The sequence below is a fragment of the Danio rerio genome, chromosome 18 (assembly GCF_052040795.2).
Source record: "Danio rerio strain M-AB ecotype USA chromosome 18, GRCz13ab, whole genome shotgun sequence".
NCBI lineage: Eukaryota > Metazoa > Chordata > Actinopteri > Cypriniformes > Danionidae > Danio > Danio rerio.
In genome coordinates, this window is record NC_141038.1 from 8,470,096 (window position 1) to 8,490,851 (window position 20,756).

The window sequence follows — 20,756 nt, forward strand, 5'->3', positions numbered from 1 at the left end:
AAAAACTTATTCTGTCATAAGAATTTACTAGGATAGATAGACTTAGCTTAACTTTTATAATTATGCACATCAGTTTATTTACTACTATTTTAGGGAAAAGGGTTTACTCACTTCTTTAAAGTCAACTAATTGCTTTAAAAGCAACAGGTCTACTAACTTTAGTCTACTAACTTCTCTTTTAAAGTAAGCTAATTTTTCCAACTAATTGCTTTTTATTTCGTGAAATGCAGTTAAAGACCTCTAAAATTTAAGATATTAGAGCAAAATTGTCTGATATGAGATTTTGTCCTATATTTGTATCACATAATAGAGATAAGCAATATCAATGAGCATTGAGTTGATCACACCAATGCTTTCTGATTGAATCAGTTTTTTTTTTAATATCCAAATAAATATTTTAATAAAGCAACAGCTTGTTTATTACAATACACCACCCACCTACTGGCAGATTTTGTAGATTTAGGTATTAAATAGAGGATTATTCATTCATTCATTTTCTTGTCGGCTTAGTCCCATATTAATCTAGGGTCGCCACAGCGGAATGAACCGCCAACTTATCTAGCACGTTTTCACGCAGCGGATGCCCTTCCAGCCGCAATCCATCTCTGGGAAAGAGGATTATTTAATTAAATTAAAACTTTTTTTCCATATTAAAAAATATAAGTAAACTAATAAGTAAGATTTAGAGGGATGGTACACTTTAAAATAATTATTGCCACATTCATTTTTTTATCAAATAAACTTGTCTAGTCATCTCAATCTACATCAATCAAACTGACTAAAAATATTAAGTTAAACTTAAAAAAAGTTGAAATGTGATTAACTTATTAGAACAAGTTAAAGCAATGTAGAAATATTTGTTGTCTTGACTTTTTGTCATACATTTCTTTTAATAATTTTTAAATTTAGTTTAATAAAGAACTCCCAGAATTTTAATTCTGTCATGAGAAATCACTTTAATTCATGTGAAAATTCACTTTAATATAATTTCGAGCCAGGGTGATTTTTTTTTAATTTAGTAGGATAGATAGACAGATAGATAAAGAATAAACATAAAAACTGCCTTGTTGGAGCTACAATAAATATATCTATAACCAATAACAATTACAATTAGATTAACATCTAATTCGAATCTGTTATTAACAAATAACAATTCGGATACCAAAAAATTCTTAGCCATTGTCGCTTAAAGGTCTATGTGCAATGTGAATATATTGATGGGTGTTTTTTATTCATAAACTTACAGTTAACATAATAATGACTTCAACATTTCGTTTTATTGTAGTGTCTTAGTTACGATTTGCTATTGATTAATTTATCACAACATTGTGTTTAAAACAAATAAATGTGTGTAAAAAAAGCAACTGACAGCCTTAATCCTTTAAAATGTGATGTAATTGTCATATTTCCAGAGATTCCAAAGACTGAAGCCACATTTGAAGAGCACGTGATCCTGAAAGCGTTTTTGCTGAAGAGCATGAACGCATTTGCACCAGTCTTCTATGTGGCCTTCTTTAAGGGCAGGTAAAATGACATCCCATTAGCAAACCCACCCAAACTACCATGACGGCCTGTCTCTGTTGTGAGCTATGATAATTGGATTATTATAATGTACTTTGCTGTCTTTTATGGTGTCCAGTGTTGTTGCAGTATGTAGTTGTGCGCTTACTGGAGTCTTGTGTTAATATTTTGTGGTGTTGTGGTGTCCCTGTACAATATATCATAGTGTTTGTGTTTAAAATGTAGTGTTGTGTGTCTATCCCTTATGCTGTATTGTTCTTTGTCTATCCCTTATGCTGTAATGTTGTGTGTCTATCCTGTATGCTCTAGTGTTGTGTGTCTATCCCTTATCCTGTAGTGTTGTTTGTCCTATTCTGTGTACTGCATTTCTGAGAAAGTTACAGTGCAACCGGAAAGTATTCATAGCACTTTTTCCACATTTTTTATGTTACAGCCTTATTCCAAAACGGATTCAATTCATTGATTTCCTCAACATTCAACACACAACACCACATAATGACAATGTGAAGAAAGATTTTTTGAAATTTTTGCAAATTGATAAAAAATAAAAAACCTGAAGAATCACATGTACATCAGTATTCACAGGCTTTGCTCAATACTTTGTTGATGCACCTTTGGCAGCAATTTCAGGCTCAAGTCTTTTTGAATATGATGCTTAGATGACCGGCCAGCTCTAGGAAGAGTCATGTTGGTTAAACATCTTCTACTTACGGATGATGGAGGCTACTGTGCTCATTGGAGCTTTCAGAGCAATGAAAGCCTTGCCCAGACTTGTGCCTCGAGACAATCCTGTCTCGGAGGTCTAAAGACAATTCCTTTGTCTTCATGCTTGGTTTGTGCTTTGACATGCACTGTCAACCCTGGGACCTTATATAGACAGGTGTATGCCTTTTCAAATCATGTCCAATCAACTGAATTGACCACAGGTGAACTCCAATAAAGCTCCTGAAACATCTGAAGAGTGATCAGTGGAAACAGAATGTACCTGAGCTCAATTTAGAGCTTGACGGCAAAGGCTGTGAATACTGATGTACATGTGATTTTTCAGGTGTTTTATTTTAAATAAATTTGAAACAATTTCAAAAAATCCTTTCTTCACACTGTCATTATGGGATATTGTGTATAGAAATTTGAGGAAATAAATGAATTTAATCCATTTTGGAATAAGGCTGTGACATAAAAAAAAAAATGTGGAAAAAGTGAAGCGCTATGAAAATTTTCCAGATGCACTGTATATATTTGTTTCTTTCATATAAGTTTGTCAATAATGTATATTTCACTTTGAAGTGAGCAATTTGTTTATCACTTTTATATGCTATATATTAGAGCTGCACGATATTGGAAAAATCTGGTATTACGATATTTTAATTTGCTGCGATATATATATATATATATATATATATATATATATATATATATATATATATATATATATATATATATATATATATATATATATTGCGATATGAATATCATTTCACCAGATGAATTGAATAGCTCTATTTGGAACAATTTCATTCACTTAGATGGGTTGGGGTCCTCAAGTCTTTTTCTATGCAGTATGTTTGCATAAATTATAATAAATTACAAGCATATATAAATACAACAGAGCACAGAAAAATTGTTTTCTGAAGAGTCTAACAATATTGAGGTATCAATCAAATCAAAATCAATCAAAAATAGGTATTAATCAATCAAAAATGAGATATCCATCAAAAATAAAATAAAATGGTCATCATTGTATGAACAATTTAAAATAATAATATTTAATGGTAACATTATTTTGATGGTCCATTTGAGTATTAGTTGACTGTCTGCTTAATATCTGTTGATATGCTCCTTCAATCGACATTTAACTGACTATAAGAAACTTTGCAAGTAGACGTCAACTTACACTAACCTTAACCCCAATCCTAACAGTCTACTTATAATCTAATGAAAAGTAGTTGTTAATTTTAGATTACATCTTATCTACATGCCAAATGGATCATCAAAATAAAGTGTGACCTATTTAATAATATCTTTGTGTTTTAATCTGTAATAAAAAAATGTAGCGATATCCATGCTCAATCAATATATTGTGCAGCCCTATTGCATATTTATAGCATTTTTTAACCTAAAACTCCTTTTATGTCTTTAGTTTGTCTCAATATTTTTCTATAATAAATATTTAGTTAAATACTGTAAGTCCTTTATAAAGTGATTGAATAGTATCTGTATCTAAAATGAGTCCCATGGTTTTAAAATGCCTTTTTCTATTTAATCTCTTTTTACTTAACTGAAAATTAAATTATTTTTATATATTTTATTGATGATTCATGTCGAAATTTCCTATTCCAAATTACATTTCTTTCAACCTGTTTTGTGGTGTCAGTGTGTTACATGTAGTGCTGTGTTTCTATATAGTGTTGCTGATCAATAATGTGTGTTATTGTTTAGTGTGTGTGTGTGTGTGTGTGTGTGTGTGTGTGTGTGTGTGTGTGTGTGTGTGTGTGTGTGTGTGTGTGTGTGTGTGTGTGTGTGTTTTTTCAGTTTCTAGAACCAAAACGTCGAATTTTTGAATTAGGGTTAGCTAATCCAGAGCAGTGGTTTCAACACAAATGTATACATTTTTTTATGTTTATTTTATATGAATGATTATAAAAACGGTAATTGTTCATTTGAACAATATTGTATAAATTCACCAAACATAATACTATAATATTAAATATTAACCAAATATAAAATAGTAAAAAAGTTACTGTCCACAATAAAATTTAAAAAAGTGTTTAAATTAATAATACTTAATTAATGAATAAAAATCTTATTTTAATATATATATATATATATATATATATATATATATATATATATATATATATATATATATATATATATATATATATATATATATATATATATATATTAGTAATGGGCAGATATTAATAACTTACAAAACTAATCGCATGCAAAATGAAAGTTTGTTTTGACATAAGTGTGTGCTGTGTATATTTGGTATTTACCAGCCACTTTATTAGGCAAACCTGTCCCACTGCTCGTTAACACAATTTTCCAATCAGCCAATCACACGGCAGCAACTTTATGCATTTAGGCATGTAGACATGGTCAAGACTATCTGCTGCAGTTCAAACCAAGCATCAGAATGGGGAAGAAAGGTGATTTAAGTGACTTTGAAAGTGGCATGGTTGTTGGTGCCAGACCAAGATGCACAACCATCTCTAGGGTTTACAGAGAATGGTCAGATAAAGAGAAAATAAAAATTTCCAGTGAGCGGCAGTACTGTAGGCGTAAATGCCTTGTTGATGCCAGAGGTCAGAGGAAAATGGCCAGGCTGGTTTGAGCTGATAGAAAGGCAATAGTAACTCAAATAACGACTCATTACAACCGAGCTCTGCAGAAGAGCATCTCTGAACACACGACACATCCAACCTTCAGGAGGATGTGCTACAGCAGAGGAAGAGCACACCAGGTGCCACTCCTGTCAGCTACGAACAGGAAACTGAGGCTAAAATTCACACAGGCTCACCAAAATTGGACAATAGAAGATTGGAAAAACGTTGCCTGGTCTGATGAGTCTCGATTTTTGCTGTGACATTCAGATGGTAGAGTCAGAATTTGGAGTCAACAACATTAAAACTTGGATAAATCCTGCTATGTATCAACGGTTCAGGCTGCTGGTGGTGGTCAACGCCACAGCCTACCTGAGTATTGTTGATGACCATGTCCATCTCTATGACCACAGTGTACCCATCTTCTGATGGCTACTTCCAGCAGGATATCGCACCATGTCATAAAGCGTGAATCATCTCAGACTGGTTTCTTGAACATGACAATGAGTTCACTGTACTCAAATGGCCTCCACAGTCACCAGAGCTCAATCCAATAGAGCACCAGATATGGTGAAATGGGAGATTCAGATCATAAATGTGCAGCCGACAAATCTGCAGCAACTGCGTGATGCTATCATGTCAAGATGGACCAAAATCTCTGATTATAAAGGAATATTTCCAGTACCTTATTGAATCTATGCCACAAAGGATTAAGGCAGTTTTCAAGGCAAAAGGGGATCCAACCTGGTCCTAGTAAGGTGTACCTAGTAAAGTGGCTGGTGAGTGTAAATACACACATGCACATATTTAGATATAAAATACATTTGTATCACATATACATAATAAAAATCTATAAAATACACTCATATATTATGTCAAAACAAAACTTTACAATTTATCTTCGCCTTTTATATATATATATATAATCTTTATGTATATATATTTTTAATTGTTTATGTAACATAACTGCTTGTTTTGTCTTGTCTTAAATCATTGACGTCATTTTGAGGCCCTCTAGTGGGCTTTGGGCCCCTTGTTTGAGAACCACTGATTCTCAGCAGTGTTGCCAGCATTTACAAAACTCCTCATAACTCTGCTGTACTAATTCAGGTTTGCAGGCCGTCCTGGTGACTACGTTTATGTCTTTAAGGATTTCCGCATGGAAGAGGTAATTATTAAAACGATAATCTGTTTGTCTTGATTCAGCATCACGTAACTAATGTGTTGCATGTACGTGTGTGTTTTGATCTAGTGTTCTCCAGGTGGCTGTCTCATTGAAGTGTGTATTCAGTTGGGAATCATTATGCTGGGAAAGCAGCTCATTCAGAATAATGTATTTGAAATTGCCATTCCGTAAGTGTTTTAAACGCACAAACACATGCGCAAACTCTTCCCTGTGGTCCCTTTGCTCGTTTTCTTCGATTTGGCAATAAACCCCTAGTCAATCAGAGCAAGCCCCAAACTCTCCTGCTAAATTAAGTTTTAATTGTTTAACAGTAGGCAGTGTGTGACGGAGGAATTGTTCGATTTAAAATGGCATTACAGGAAGCTGAAGAAGATGTATCGCACGTATAAAGAGGAGAAAGATGGATCGGCGGATGAGGATGATAAAGACTCTAAACGAGAACCGCAGCGCTGGGATCTGGACTATGATCTGGAGCCGTATGAGGGTCTGAGCCCAGAGTACATGGAGATGGGTGAGTACTACAGTATAGTTTTTACATTTACACATTTGGGACTTGTGGAGCTACGCACCATTTGCTCTTCAGTGTTTGGACTTTCAACAGTGAAAATTAAACCACACTGAAATGAACTTAACTAAACTTCAACTCTGAAAACTGGACTGACACGGTTTCATTTTACTAGAACTTCGATTTACTAAAACTTCTTGTTAAGCTGCTTTGACACGATCTACATTGTAAAAGGGCTATAGAACAAAGATGAATCGAAATGAATTAAGTCATTTAGCACAGGGGTTCTCAAAATTTTCAGCCCGCGACCCATGAAAATAACAACACCAGTGACTCGCAACCCCCTCTATGTTGAACCCCATGGGTCGCAATCTAACGGAAAAAAAATTTGAAAGACTGATGGCTTTTTATTTGCATGTTTTTTTATAATGTAACTTATAGTATATTTAATACAAACTTAATTTTTAAAAGTTAAAACTATTTTTATATTCTGCAGGTTATGGATAAAATATGATAGTTCTAATAGTTTAATAAAATATATGAGATTTTTGGAAATCACTAAATCCCCCAGCCCCCCCCCCACCTTATTGTCTCGAGACCCCCACTTTGAGAACCACTGATTTAGCAGATGCTCTTGTCCAAAAATATTGTTCTAATATATTATTCTACTTGCTTTAAATGCTACACGTTACATGTTTTTATTTTAAGTCAACAAAATGTGTATTGTAATACATATTTAATCCCTGTTTTTTTTTTTGTGAAGGGTTCATTTGTGTAATTTATGAAAATAACATACTCTATTAGATTTTTAAAGTAAATTGTGGGTGGTATTTAGTTGGCTTTTACAGTTTTTATTTAGTGAGATGTGATAATAGCTTATTTTTATACTACTACTCAATGTCACACAAGTTTTAGTCATCTAGACCAATGGTTTTCAAAGTGGGGGTCGGGACCCCCCGAGGGGTCGCGGGAGAATGAAGGGGGGTCGCCTGGTGATTTCCAAAAATCTATTTATTTTTATTAAACCATAAGAATTACCATATTTTATCCATAACCTACTAAAGAGAAAAAATAGTCGTTTATACCATATAGTTACTATAGTAGCTTATAGTTACTACTTCTATTGGATTGCAACCCCTGGGGTAATTACATTATATTAAAGACACAGCAATAGTGTCAGATGCAGCAGATTTCATAATACCTGGTAAAACTTTGTGGCCCATTTACAGCTCTCATACATTAAAAAAAATAAAAGAAGAATAGACTTGGGTCCATTGGTGTGTGTGCTCCATTGCATGCAAGGTTTCTGTATTTATAACCATCTCAGAATATATTGGGGGTCGCGACTCACTGGCATTGTCATTTTGGGGGTCGCGGCCTGAAAAGTTTGGGAACCCCTGATCTAGACAATGAGTTAGGGCTAGTAAATAATATTTCACTAGAAATTTTTCAAGATATTCAGCTTAAAGTGACATTTAAAGGCTTATGGTTAATTAGGTTTATTAGGCAAGTTAGGGCAATTAGGCAGGTCTGTAGACAATCAAAAATATATACTGTATATTGCTTAATATATATATATATATATATATATATATATATATATATATATATATATATATATATATATATATATATATATATAACTTAATAGTATTGACCTTAAAAAAAGTTTAATACAATTTAAACCTGCCTTTATTCTAGCCGAAATAAAACAAATCAGACTTTCTCCAGAAGAAAACATATTATAGGAATTACTGTGAAAAATTCCATGCTCTGTTAAACATCATTTGGAAAATATTTGAAAAAACATTCACAGGACAGGAGGGCTAATAATTTTGACTTCAACTGTACATCACATAAGAGCTGAATAAATTTGCTTTCACTGATATATACTTTGTTAGGTATATTGATATTTGGCTGAGAATCAACTATTGAAAAAATGTAAATTTAAATTTAATCTAATTTAATCTAATTGTCCATATAAGGTGCTAGGTAATGCACATTTTTAATCAAAAATGTAGTTTTGATAAAGTTACAGTAGGAAATGTACAAACTAATTTCATAGAGCATGATCATTGCCTAATATTCTTAAAAATTGACATAATTAAACAAAGGTGCTGTTCATATTCAGTGCAAAAAAACTTCAGAAATTTGTCTGTTTAGACCATCACAAACATTCACATTATAAAATCACTTAGTGGATAATAATGATGGGAAAAATGTAGTGGAGGGGAAAATAATATTGTAATAATGCAGAACCATTAAAAAGCATGTTGAGTAAAAACTGTAAAAAATGTTTCCGAGAGAATATTTGCCTCAGAGAAATCTGCTAATGCAAATGTTCTTTTAATGCAAAAGGCATTAAAGTAAAAGTTCACAAAAAATAAACATTCTGTCACCATTTCCTCTCCTTTCACTTGTTTCAAACCTGTTTGAATTTATTTCTTCTGTTCAACACAAAAGAAGATATTTAGAAAAATGTTGGAAACATTTAGATGTCAAATCAGTTTCCAGCATTCTTTAAAACATATATTTTTGGGTTCAACAAAAAAAAAAAAAAACTATATAGTAACCACTTTGTAACCACTTAGAAAGAGCAAATTAACACTTTGGATCTCTTTAAATCTTCCTCCAGTTTATTTTTTGCCATTACCACTGTATATTCATTAGGGGGCTTTGTGTTTGCATGCTGTTAGCACAAAAAAATTCTCTACAGAGGGATTTATGAACACTTTTCCACTGCACTGTGAAAGACACTGCTCCGCCAATACCATTTGCTCATTGAGTCAGATGCCCAGAGCCCTTGCCTTTACATAAAACTATAGGTGCATCCCAAATTGCATATCTATGCACTATTCTACACCGTTTTGTAGTATAAATGCACTTATTCAACCATTAAAATTCAACCGCTGCTTTGCTCATGTGGAGGAATGGGCAGAGCTTTCAGGCACTGATGTTGCATTACTTTATTTATTTTGGTTTGTGAAATCCAATAATACGAGAGTGATTATAGCGCTTCCCAAAGGTAAATGCGCTTATATTTATAGTAATTTTTGGCAGTTTAGTTATTTATTACACTAATTTGGCCAACATCTAACGCCATCAGGATGTTAAAAAAACAAAAGTGGTCCATTTAGGACAATACTTTTAGGACTTGAGGAGGCCAAAAATGTACACTGCGGCCTCTAGTGGACTTACAAGTAATGGCACGTATGAGAAAACATGCCCCAATAACGTATTTGAGATTGTAAAAGTGAATTTGTGAAAACAAAAACTGCAAGAAACCATAGTCCAGGGTACTCATTTCTCGGTTCTCAAAAATGTATTCCTGGGTACATATTTCCAATGAGCATGGATTGACAAATATGTTGTGCCACATACAATAACAATCATTGGCAGTTTATGTTGAATTTGGAAGCAGGTGCCTGATGTTTTAACACACCCATGCTAGACAGTTCTGAGAGGTCATTATTACAAAATAATGTTGATGATGGATTTCATTCATACTTATTATTAAAACACCATTTAAGGTTATGTGATTGAGCTGGGTATACAATCACATCCTCAGTGTCAAAATCACATGACTTTTTAATGTGCATTGAGAAATGTATCTGTGTAAATGTAAGTCTGTTTCCATCATAGTTTATGAGCATATACTTCTGTAATGCTTCATTGTTTTAACACGTTTGGTCAAATATCCACAAACCCAAATGTTGGGTAAGAAAGTGTCATTAGCTGTTAGTATCAGTATGTTAGTCTTAAGAAGATTTATAAGCTAGTGTGCTTTAACACAGTGACACAATTTGCATGTAGAAGATATAAACATCCAAAGATTGAAGTTTGTCACTTCACCTAAATAAATCATTTTTTCCCCCATCAAATCCTGACGAATCAAATTTTGTGTAGTATCAGACATGCCCCGCCCGCTTGAGCTCAACCACTCCCACTGACAGAGCTGCGATTGAAACAAAATGCTATTGGCTGTTTTTTTCTAAGGGGAGGAGCTACTCTGTCCCACCCTCTCTTCAAGTTTTAGTTAGGATTATATCAAACATTAGGGGTGTCAAAGTTAATTGTTTTTTCGGTGTACGGCGATGCAGATGGGGACGATTTAATATCGGTTTCGTAATAGATCATAACCAATCATTTATCTACTATGTGCGATGTCAAAGGAGGCAAGGGTGACTAAATAACGCTCCTACTACTTAAAATGTAGATAATTAAGCACAGTTCAACTGCTTGTGAGTTTGCTGGAAAGTCTTTTGTTGACACTGAAGAAGGCACAGCACACGAGCCGCTATTTCACTACTAGAGAGAAATGCTGTAAAAATCCATCTCTGCCTCTCTCTCTCACACACTTTGGACATTTGACCCGCTGTGTTGGCCTGTTTGTGAGGTAACTTTTCCTCTTGGCTGTTAAAGCGATACTTGTGGAACCAGACACGAGCGTGCCTGAGTTGTGAGTTTTCTCCACTGTCTATTATGGATTACCAGTGATAACCGCATAATATGCACATAAAGACTGTTACCACGGCTGTTCTTCCCGCGTGACTCATTGGTGAACAGCACTTTCATTTCTAAAGTCAATCGCAGCCCTTTCTTTTGAGCGGGTGAAGACAATGACCAATCATAGGGCTGTAAGACAGCACTCAAAAAGGAAGCGGGCTAACGTTTACTGTAGCTTATTTGTTATAAATGCTTATGCTGTCTTCTGTGCAAGTATTGAAGTTATGTTTCATATATTCGAAAAGAGTGTTTTCTTTAGGCAGGTAAAATTAAAGATACAGTTCATATATTTTACTGCTTGTATTAAAAGACAAAATTGTATTACAAATAATATATAAATATTAATTTATTTATATTTTTTATTAAAAAAAATATTGTGTTTTGAAGAAAAAATCAAATTATGTATGGAAAGCATCGTCAATGCAATTGAATTGAACCGAATCGATGACATGATAATCGTAACCGAACCCTACCATAAGACCAGGTTCACACCCCTATCAAACATAAAAATAAATATGCACATTTCAAAGCACTTCACAGGACCTTTAAATAGCATTTAAAAACTTGCACCAACTTTGCGTTACATTGGGCCAGTCATTTTCTGTACCTTACATACAGTTGAAGTCAGAATTATTAGCCCCCTGAATTATTAGCCCCCTGTTTTTTTTCCCCCAATTTCAGGTCCTAATTTCTAATAACTGATTTATTTTATCTTTGCCATAAATAAATAAATAATATTTGACTAGATACTTTTCAAGACACTTCTATACAGCTTAAAATGACATTTAAAGGCTTAACTAGGTTAATTAGGTTACCCAGGCAGGTTAGGGCAATTAGGCAAGTTGTTGTATAATGATGGTTTGTTCGGTAGACTATCGGAAAAAATATATAGCTTAAAGGAGCTAATAATTTTAACCTTAAAATGGTGTTTTAACTTTAAAAACTGCTTTTATTCTAGCCGAAATAAAACAAATAAGACTTTCTCCAGAAGAAAAAATATTATCAGACATAATGTGAAAATGTCCTTGCTCTGTTAAACATCATTTGGGAAATATTTGAAAAAGAAAATCAAAGGGGGGCTAATAATTCTGACTTCAACTGTATATTATTTTATTTACTTATTTATTATGAAATCCTTCATATCTGCATGGCAAAATGCTTCCAATAATCCTTCACTGCAGTCACACAGCTGTTTAACAACAATTATCAACACTGTCTGAAAAACGGATGCCAAAACCTCCTCTAAACAAGCTAGTATTAGTTTTTCGTTAGAAGAGATTCAGCGAGAGTGTTTTAAGAGTCCTGCAATGACTTTGAAGAGCTGGGTTTGATTAAGGACATGGATTACTGATGTATGCGTGTGTCTGTGTGTGTGTGTTTGTTCGTCTGCAGTTATTCAGTATGGATTTGTCACACTCTTTGTGGCCTCCTTCCCGCTGGCACCAGTGTTCGCCCTGCTTAATAACGTCATTGAAATCCGACTAGATGCGGCAAAATTTGTCACTGAAATACGCCGACCCGACGCAGTCAGTGCTAAAGAGATTGGTATGAAATACTGCAGCAAATATACACAGACTTATTCATGATTGCACGTCAACATCGCTGTTATTCGTTTACACTGTCAAATGTTTATCTTTCCTTTCCCAGGCATATGGTACAACATCTTGAGTGGAATCAGCAAGTTCGCTGTCATTACAAATGTGAGTGTCAAGATGTGGTGAAACTAAATCCATTTAGTAGCTGGCAGAGTTTAGAATGATTTGTTTCAAGCAGACTGATTTTAACCCATGCGAGTTAAATATCTGTCAAAAGAATATTACAAAAAGCCATATTTTATATATATTTTTTTAAACCTTCACTGACATACATTCCTTTACAAGCATTAGTGCTGACTACAGCAACCAATTTACAGTTTGTTTAGATCAGAGATGCCCAAACTAGGGCACACATGCCAAAGTTGGTCCATGGTAAACTTTGATTTGGCCCGTCATCTCATCTGAGAAGAGAAGGAGAATGATGGGGATGGTTTAGATTGAGTCTGTCATTTCACATTAAATGTAACCTTTTATTTACTTGTTTTGTTGTTAAGCTACAAAAAGTTAACTGAAATTAAATGTTTCAATTTAAATGAAGTAATTTAAAGTGCACATACAGTTACCTGACGAATAGAGGACAATGCAGAAACTTTGGCGAGCAAATCAAGGCAAAAGGAGATTCTGCTTGACTATATTCAGCACTGAACTCCACTGTGTCATACAGTAAATATGATTGTTTTTACAGCAATAAGTTATAATTTTTTTCTATTGATTTTTAAATATTATGAAATAAATCAGGCAATTACCTATGGCAAATGTAATGTAAAATAGTTTGCTATAATTATCTTTTGATATTTGTTTTTTGGCCCCTCATACAAAAATGTTTGGGCACCCCTGGTTTACATAATACCCCTTTTTTGTGTGTTTGAGAGAAAACATATACTAAGCAGATTTTTAAAGATTATTACAGTTTTAGATTAGTCAATGATCAGAAACTACATTATTTTGATACATTAGCATTTTTGCTTGTCACTTTAAATAAAAAACTACCACTAACACACAAATTCTTCACTATATACACATACATTATATACATAATTTTATTTGGCCTGCAGAGCTCAAAAGCAGACAACAGTGGGGAAAAATCCAAACCAGATAGTAACAAATTTATTATCCATTACCCATCCTGAGGAAGTGTTTTCCCCCCAAAATATTTCCAAAGTGATGTTAAACAGAAAAATTCTACAATAAATTGAAAAAAAAAACTGATAAGATTAATATCATTAGCTAATAGCGGTGTAACAGACCACAAATCACACGATTTGGATCACACTATGTTTTTTGAGTCTGGACCATTGAGATTGGACCATTTCTCAGATCAGCAAAAAAAAAAAAAGGATGAGACAAATGTCATTTGCTTTCCAAGTATTACTGCAAAAACCATTGGGTTTTAACAAACAGAGCTTGGAACCTGTAATTTGAATTAAAACAAAAATCAAGAAAGAAACAGCTGAAAAAAAGGAAAATATTCAATATGAAAAATAATCTTTGCTGATAATGCTAAATATAGAAATCTGAAATCTTGTACAACATGTAATTTATTTTCAATTAAGGATTCAACAATTCACAAATAAAACTGTTTGATTAGGTGCCTCATTTTTAAAACCTATTCAGTGACATCATTTTGATGGTTGTTTGTCACCACCTATTGGTTACAAAGTGTAATTGCTAGAACATTCATAAGCGTTGTTCCATTAAACAATGATTTTAACCTTTATATTAATGTTTATATCTGATCTATAAACTGTTCTCCCAGTACTTTAGTTTTATTTGATTGCTTGTAACTCACTGAAAAAAACGAAATCTCTCCCGATCAAATGCAGATTTGAATGAAGCACTTCAAAGAATTAATAAACATATGCAAATCATTATCATTTATCATTCATGTTGCGGGGGTTTGTAATGAGATCACAATCTTTTTATGTTTAATTGTGCAGCTTTACGCTGAATGCATTAATGCAGGCTAAACAAGCAGTGACAAAAAAAAAACATTAAATTAATAACCTAAGAAAGCATTTAGGTCCCACCACAACTTTTTCCATCATCATTATACTTTATAGAAAAGCCTAAATGCTTTCATACATGTGAATGACACAGGAGATGATCTCTCTGCAATTGTTATGAATGTTCAAGTTCAAAAAAAGTAAAAAAATCTGTGGGTCACGTGCGCTCCGAACTGTGGGTTGTGATCAGTTACACCCTTTTAGCTAATAATAATTTCTATTTTCTAAATACTAATTTTAACATAAATTAGTTATTGGAAGTTATTTATTAAAACTATTATGTTTAAAAATCTGTAGAAAAATGTATGCCTTGGGAAATGCTTGAAAAATAATTATTTTCATAATAGGGCTAATCATTTTGTCCTTAACTGTATGTGACAATATTTTAATATTTAAAACACATTGTAATATGAATATATTTTTATATATTAAATAAAATCATCATATTAATTTAATTATTAATAAATTAATATAATATTATTTAATTAATTCATATTAATTTTATTTAAAATATAAATATATTTTAAATAATAATATTTAAAATTTGTTATAAAACAACTAAAATTCTGAAACCTTGCCAACAACATAGAAAATTGCTAATAAAGTAAATGAAATGTTGAATTAGATTTCAATGCGAATATTTTTGTCCTTGAAGGTACTAAACGAAACTATTATGAAAGGTAATATTACAGTTTCAATTAAAACACAACTTTTCTACAAAAATGTATGACATTTGGATTAACGCAGTTGATATAATCTTAAAGATCAAATAAATGAATAAAAAATGTCCATATAAGGATGCACAAGGATTAATTTTTCCCCTTTCTGTCTCTCCTTCCCTCTAGGCATTTGTGATCTCCTTTACATCAGAGTTCATTCCTCGGATGGTGTATCAGTATTTGTACAGCGAGACCGGCACCATGCATGGTTTTACCAACCATACTCTGGCTTACTTCAACACAAGCAACTTTAAACCTGGCACTGCTCCACATGACACTGACTTTGACAGGCATCTGCGTATTTGCAGGTGCATACGACACATATGCAAACTCATTTAAACTGTACTACACTTGAATTATTTAATAACATCTTCTGTGTTCTCCATTTCCACATCTTCACAGGTATAAGGACTATCGAGATCCACCATGGTCTCCAGAGTCTTACCAGCTCTCTAAGCAATACTGGTCTGTGCTCGCTGCACGTCTGGCTTTCGTCATTTTCTTTCAGGTCAGTCTTTGTTGAACTGCTTTTCTTGTGAGATAAATACTAAAACTCTATCTACTTTTAAACACAAGTGTAGTCTTGAGATATCTTTTACATGAAGCATGTGTGCCTAAAGCAGTCATGCTTTCATATTCCAGTATAATCTTTGCTTGATAAAAAGTATTTTAATAAAGCTAAACAGATTTAGCCTAGTCTCCAGCAAGGGGGCTCAAGCTCTAGTTTCCCCCCTTTGAACTACTAGTAGGAGATTAAAATGGAGATGAAATATTAGAAATAAGGCGGGGGGTTGTCATTGTTCAGTGACCTACAGTAAGTAAAAAAGCCGTAGTGACCTAAATACCCTTAAATTGATTGACAGATTAGACTAGCATTCTAACTTTGGAATTGTAACTTTAGCAAACTACAGCATTTATCCAGATTCATATTTATATTAGTAATGCCTAAAAACTGAGAAGTGCATCATTGTTTAAAAGATTTCTCATGTTTTTTTTTGCAAAAATGAGAGACCAAGTCCCAATTACTTGCATGTCACACTGACTATTCCTGTAATTGCAACTTGGATGTTTGATTCTACATGTTGTTGTGTTGTAGAACTTGGCCATGTTTCTCAGCATGCTGGTGGCATGGTTGATCCCAGACGTGCCTCGTTCTCTGAAGGAGCAATTGAAGAGAGAGAAAACACTTCTGATGGATCTTCTGCTCACCGAGGAGGCGGACAAGCAGTGTTCACAATCACACTCGCTGACAGCTACCAACACTGATGTAGTAATCAAGGGTTTAGAGGAAGGACCACCAGAGGAGCTGCCTGTCTGCAGTAGGATGATGCTAAGCCAGTCAGACGAAGAGCTGAAAGAACTTCGGTTGACCAAGGAAGAAGAGGAGGAGGAACTTGAGGAACAATCCCCAGATGAACCAATTGCATCCACCAGTGAACTGCCGGATGAAAGGCAAAGTTCCACATGTGAAAGTCTCAATTCTACTTCAGAATCCGTGTCTAAGATAGCCTGTCAAGATGAATCGCCCGCCACACCTTCAGCATCTTCATACCATTCAGTCAAATCCGGCTCACTATCACGGTACAGAGCAATTGATACAAATGGACCTCCACCTCGAGAACCGAATATTAAGGCTAAGAGCCGTTGCCGAACCCTTCCACCAAGGCACAGAGAACCTGAACCTGAAGACGGTGCAACTAAAACCAGCCACTCCACTACATTCACACACCTCGAGCAGAAAGTTCCTCCATCTCTCAGCGAGCTCACCCGGACCTTGCCTAAAGCACCATCAACAACCAAGCCTTCTGGAAGCAAAACATCTGTGGATTCAGAGCTCACGAGCAGCAATTCCATAGCATTTCCTCGGCCACCGTCCAGACCGGAGCTTGCAAGTGGCCTTTTGACAGCCTTGCCACGTCCTCCTTCGAAACCAGAGCTAGTAGGCAGCCAATCAATAGGTCTAGCACGTCCTCCTTCAAAACCAGAGCTTGTAGGCAGCCAATCAACAAGTCTACCACGCCCTCCTTCAAAACCAGAGGTCGTAGACAGCCAATCAACAGGACTACCACGTCCTCCTTCGAAACCTGAGCTCATAGGCAGCCAATCAACAGGACTTACACGTCCTCCTTCGAAACCTGAGCTCATAGGCAGCCAATCAACAGGACTTACACGTCCTCCTTCGAAACCTGAGCTCATAGGCAGCCAATCAACAGGACTACCACGTCCTCCTTCGAAACCAGAGCTGATAGGAAGCACGACCAAAGGGCTTCCACCTCACGATACAGGCTCGAAAGTTAAGAGCCGATGTCAGACTCTTCCTCCAAAGTATAGAGGCTCAGAAACTTCAGAAGAGACGACAGCCAGACCTAGCCATTCCACTACCTTTACACACCTCAGTCAACAGATCCCCCCTTCACTCAGTGATCTCAAACGTAACTCTCCTGTATGAGTGTGACTCAAAATCTCCACCTCTTCAGCACCTTGCATCCAATCACCACTCTCAGTGCCAGGCAGTCCATGCCATCAACAACTCATCTCTGACTCGTCACTTTCTCATCGATGACTGAACAAGCGTAATTGGTAACTGTGGATGTAGATCAATCATCGATGGCTTGGGGGAGGATCACTAATAAGATGTGCTGCTCCAGTTGGTTGTCTAGGGGGATTTCTTTTTCACAGAATCATTGAGCCAAATCTGGCTTATGCATTCTGGGTATTCCTCTGGAGCCATTCGATGTGGCTTGATGACTCTTAAAACATTGTCTTATACTGTGACTTGCCATTCTCTTTTTCACTTATAAACCTGTACAGGCATAAACAGATTTAAACAAACACCAAATTTCATTAGCCTGACCTCTTGAACCGGAACAGGTGAGAACAGAGAGAGGCTTAGGAATATGGGCCAAAGGGCTTTGCAGTCCAATACGAATTGTTACTCAGCAAGTGGAACTTTCATTTCGTGGTGTTGTTGTCCTCATGAGTTTTGCTAACGTGTACTTAAACTGAAAGATAACTAAATGTGAACTTACAATATTCCAGCTTCAAATGAGCCAACTTGTTTGTGGAATTGTCTTTTGTCTTTGGTCTGTAACATCTGTAGTGTCTCATCCACATGGCAAGTTTGATGTTTAGCAATCTCATAGCAAAGAAATGTGATGTTGAAATGGACTTGCAAAGCCAATTACACTGTACATTGCAAATACACTGTAGTATTTTATATAAATCTCATTTAGCACTATGCTAGCACAGTTAAAGCTAAAGTAAAGCATGCTATATTCACTGTGAAGAGGTTTTCAGGGATTAAGACCCATTTATCATGTTTATTCCCGACCCGTTCACCACCAACGGGGGGAAATTGTATGAACGCACACAGGCCATGTTCACACTGCCACATTTTTAAAGCGACAATTTCAATCATTTGTAGGAATGAGTTGCTAAATTATCATTCCTAGCTAAATTATATTTCCATTGGTGTATTTATTACAGGTGTCAATCCTGCTACCCCAAAATAAGCAATAGTTGACGTCTTGCAGCTGTAAACATGAACCATGTATGCCAGCAGTATATGGTGTTTTTGATTTTCCGCAAACTAATACTAGTGTCCTGGGATCTATTCTGTCAAGCATCTGTCAATTTTCAATACGTCATTAGCTGTCACTACCAAACTCAGTGTGTACAGAACAGGATTAAAGGATTAGTTCACCTAAAATGAAAATTATGTCATCATTTACTCACCCTGATGTGGTATTATTTTTACCCCCCAACATAAAATGAGGCTTCTCTTGCCGACATTATAAAAGTGAATGTTTATTTGTACTTTACAAACTCATGAAAGTAGGCCATATGACACATATGCGCTATTCTTTAAAGCCATATTTCAGCTCGTGTGACTAACAAACAGGAATATTGGGGCATTAAAAACTATTTAAAAGAAAATATGAACACAACAGGATTGACGGCTGTATTTAGCTGCAGTGTGGCCGTGGCCAATGTGTGTTGTTCAGCTCGGTGTTGAGTGGCAGGTGTGTATGATATGCATTGTGGATCTGTTAGCGAAGAACAGTTACAAACCAGCATTAATGTCCATGTTATTTCTAGAGGTCTTGAGGAATATTAAACAATATTTTGATATTATAATGGGGGGAAACATGATTACTGTTCTTAATAAAAAAAAATGGAAAATACATGTTTTTTTGGTATGTTCACTGCTTTCAAATATCAGACATTGCGAAACAAATGCATTTTCAGGCATTATCTGGGCCTAACTAAATCAGTGTTTCCCAACTCTGTACCTGAAGGCACACCAACAGTACATAATTTGCATGTCTTCCTTATCTGACCCAATAATTTCTTATGTTCTGATGAGTTGATTCAGGTGTTTAATTAGGGAGAGGTTGAAAATATGTAATGTTGGTGTGCCTTCAGGAACAGGGTTGGGAAATACTGAACTAGATCAGGCTTACAAGCAAAATCAAGTGTTGTGTGCTGACTTTTTAAATTCTGTATTGTCGGCCACCACTAGATGGAGACAGAAAACTTATACTGGAAGTAAATAAGAGCTTGGACAACCGTGAAACAAAGGACTGGGAGCAGAATCACGTGATTTTTCTAAAGGAACCAGTGATAAGCGATTACGCATTTCCTTTTAAGATTTTTCCCAGGGTTGTGGTCATGCATGTGGTACAGTATAACAGTGCAAATGAGATATGACAATGAGTAAACACTTCTTTCACACTGTATTGCCACATACAGGACATCCCCGCTATAAGAATATCAAGGAAACAGCTCAAGGAAAGTAACAAAGAGTATTATAAGGAAATGTAAATAATTCCAAAACATTTGGAACAAACTGCAACAATAACAGTGTAATATAACTTTAGATGTAGTTCCTGATGTACTATAATAAATATGTTGTATCATTTTTGTTACGCTGAATAAGGATAGAGCATTATCTTGAATTTCTGACAGAAGTTTATAAGCAGTTTCTCGAAACTGTCAATTTATTTCACAGAAGTTATCTAGAACGTCAAACTAAGCACTTCTTTAGAAAATCTTTTTCAATGCACTTTTGAGACTGCATAGAACCTATGTCATTCTACCATACAATTAACAGAAATCGCCCAGGTTTTACAATTATAAACGATTTTCTTTACCTTTCCTTCAATTAGCATTTCTATTGTGTTGCCCCACAGTACTGCAACCCAGTAAAAAAACATGAATATCATTTTCAACCGGTTCCAAACTATTGTCCAGCAAGAACCCTGTGGCATTTTGACAGGCTTAAGCTGATGCTTTTTTAATTCTATAAAACTGTTCATCTAATTTAGTGTAGGGATGCACAATATTGGACAAAATTTAAATTGCAGTTTTTTTTCTGCAAAATATATCACAA

The 20,756-nt window shown here is 34.9% G+C and overlaps 4 protein-coding genes across 10 annotated transcripts in view; 1 reads left to right on the forward strand and 3 right to left on the reverse strand.

The window, feature by feature from the left end:
* ano2a (anoctamin 2a) overlaps positions 1 to 19,548 on the forward strand; it is a 72,325-nt gene extending 52,777 nt beyond the window's left edge. For 3 of the 6 annotated variants that reach the window (XM_087292775.1, XM_087292776.1, XM_087292778.1), the window contains 10 exons: positions 1,413 to 1,524; positions 5,961 to 6,018; positions 6,103 to 6,203; positions 6,396 to 6,547; positions 12,440 to 12,592; positions 12,695 to 12,747; positions 15,491 to 15,672; positions 15,767 to 15,872; positions 16,461 to 17,460; positions 17,512 to 19,548. In XM_087292775.1, coding sequence (XP_087148901.1) covers positions 1,413 to 1,524; positions 5,961 to 6,018; positions 6,103 to 6,203; positions 6,396 to 6,547; positions 12,440 to 12,592; positions 12,695 to 12,747; positions 15,491 to 15,672; positions 15,767 to 15,872; positions 16,461 to 17,460; positions 17,512 to 17,813 — 2,219 coding nt within the window. In that variant the 3' untranslated portion in view covers positions 17,814 to 19,548. Of the gene's footprint in view, positions 1 to 1,412; positions 1,525 to 5,960; positions 6,019 to 6,102; positions 6,204 to 6,395; positions 6,548 to 12,439; positions 12,593 to 12,694; positions 12,748 to 15,490; positions 15,673 to 15,766; positions 15,873 to 16,460 lie in introns of all 6 variants that reach the window. The other 3 variants (XM_087292773.1, XM_087292774.1, XM_087292777.1) reach the window with 1 other exon arrangement.
* LOC101882393 (uncharacterized) overlaps positions 1 to 20,756 on the reverse strand; it is a 768,785-nt gene that overhangs the window by 422,528 nt on the left and 325,501 nt on the right. The gene's annotated exons all lie outside the window — the stretch shown is intronic.
* utp15 (UTP15 small subunit processome component) overlaps positions 1 to 20,756 on the reverse strand; it is a 355,707-nt gene that overhangs the window by 253,097 nt on the left and 81,854 nt on the right. The window lies entirely within an intron of this gene.
* caps2 (calcyphosine 2) overlaps positions 1 to 20,756 on the reverse strand; it is a 101,705-nt gene that overhangs the window by 46,003 nt on the left and 34,946 nt on the right. Inside the window, exon 18 of one of the 2 annotated variants that reach the window (XM_087292884.1) lies at positions 12,875 to 13,043. The exons of the other annotated variant lie outside the window; for it this stretch is intronic. Within the exon in view, the coding sequence (XP_087149010.1) occupies positions 13,035 to 13,043 (9 nt within the window). The 3' untranslated portion in view covers positions 12,875 to 13,034. Of the gene's footprint in view, positions 1 to 12,874; positions 13,044 to 20,756 lie in introns of those variants that run through there. 2 annotated transcript variants of the gene reach the window in all.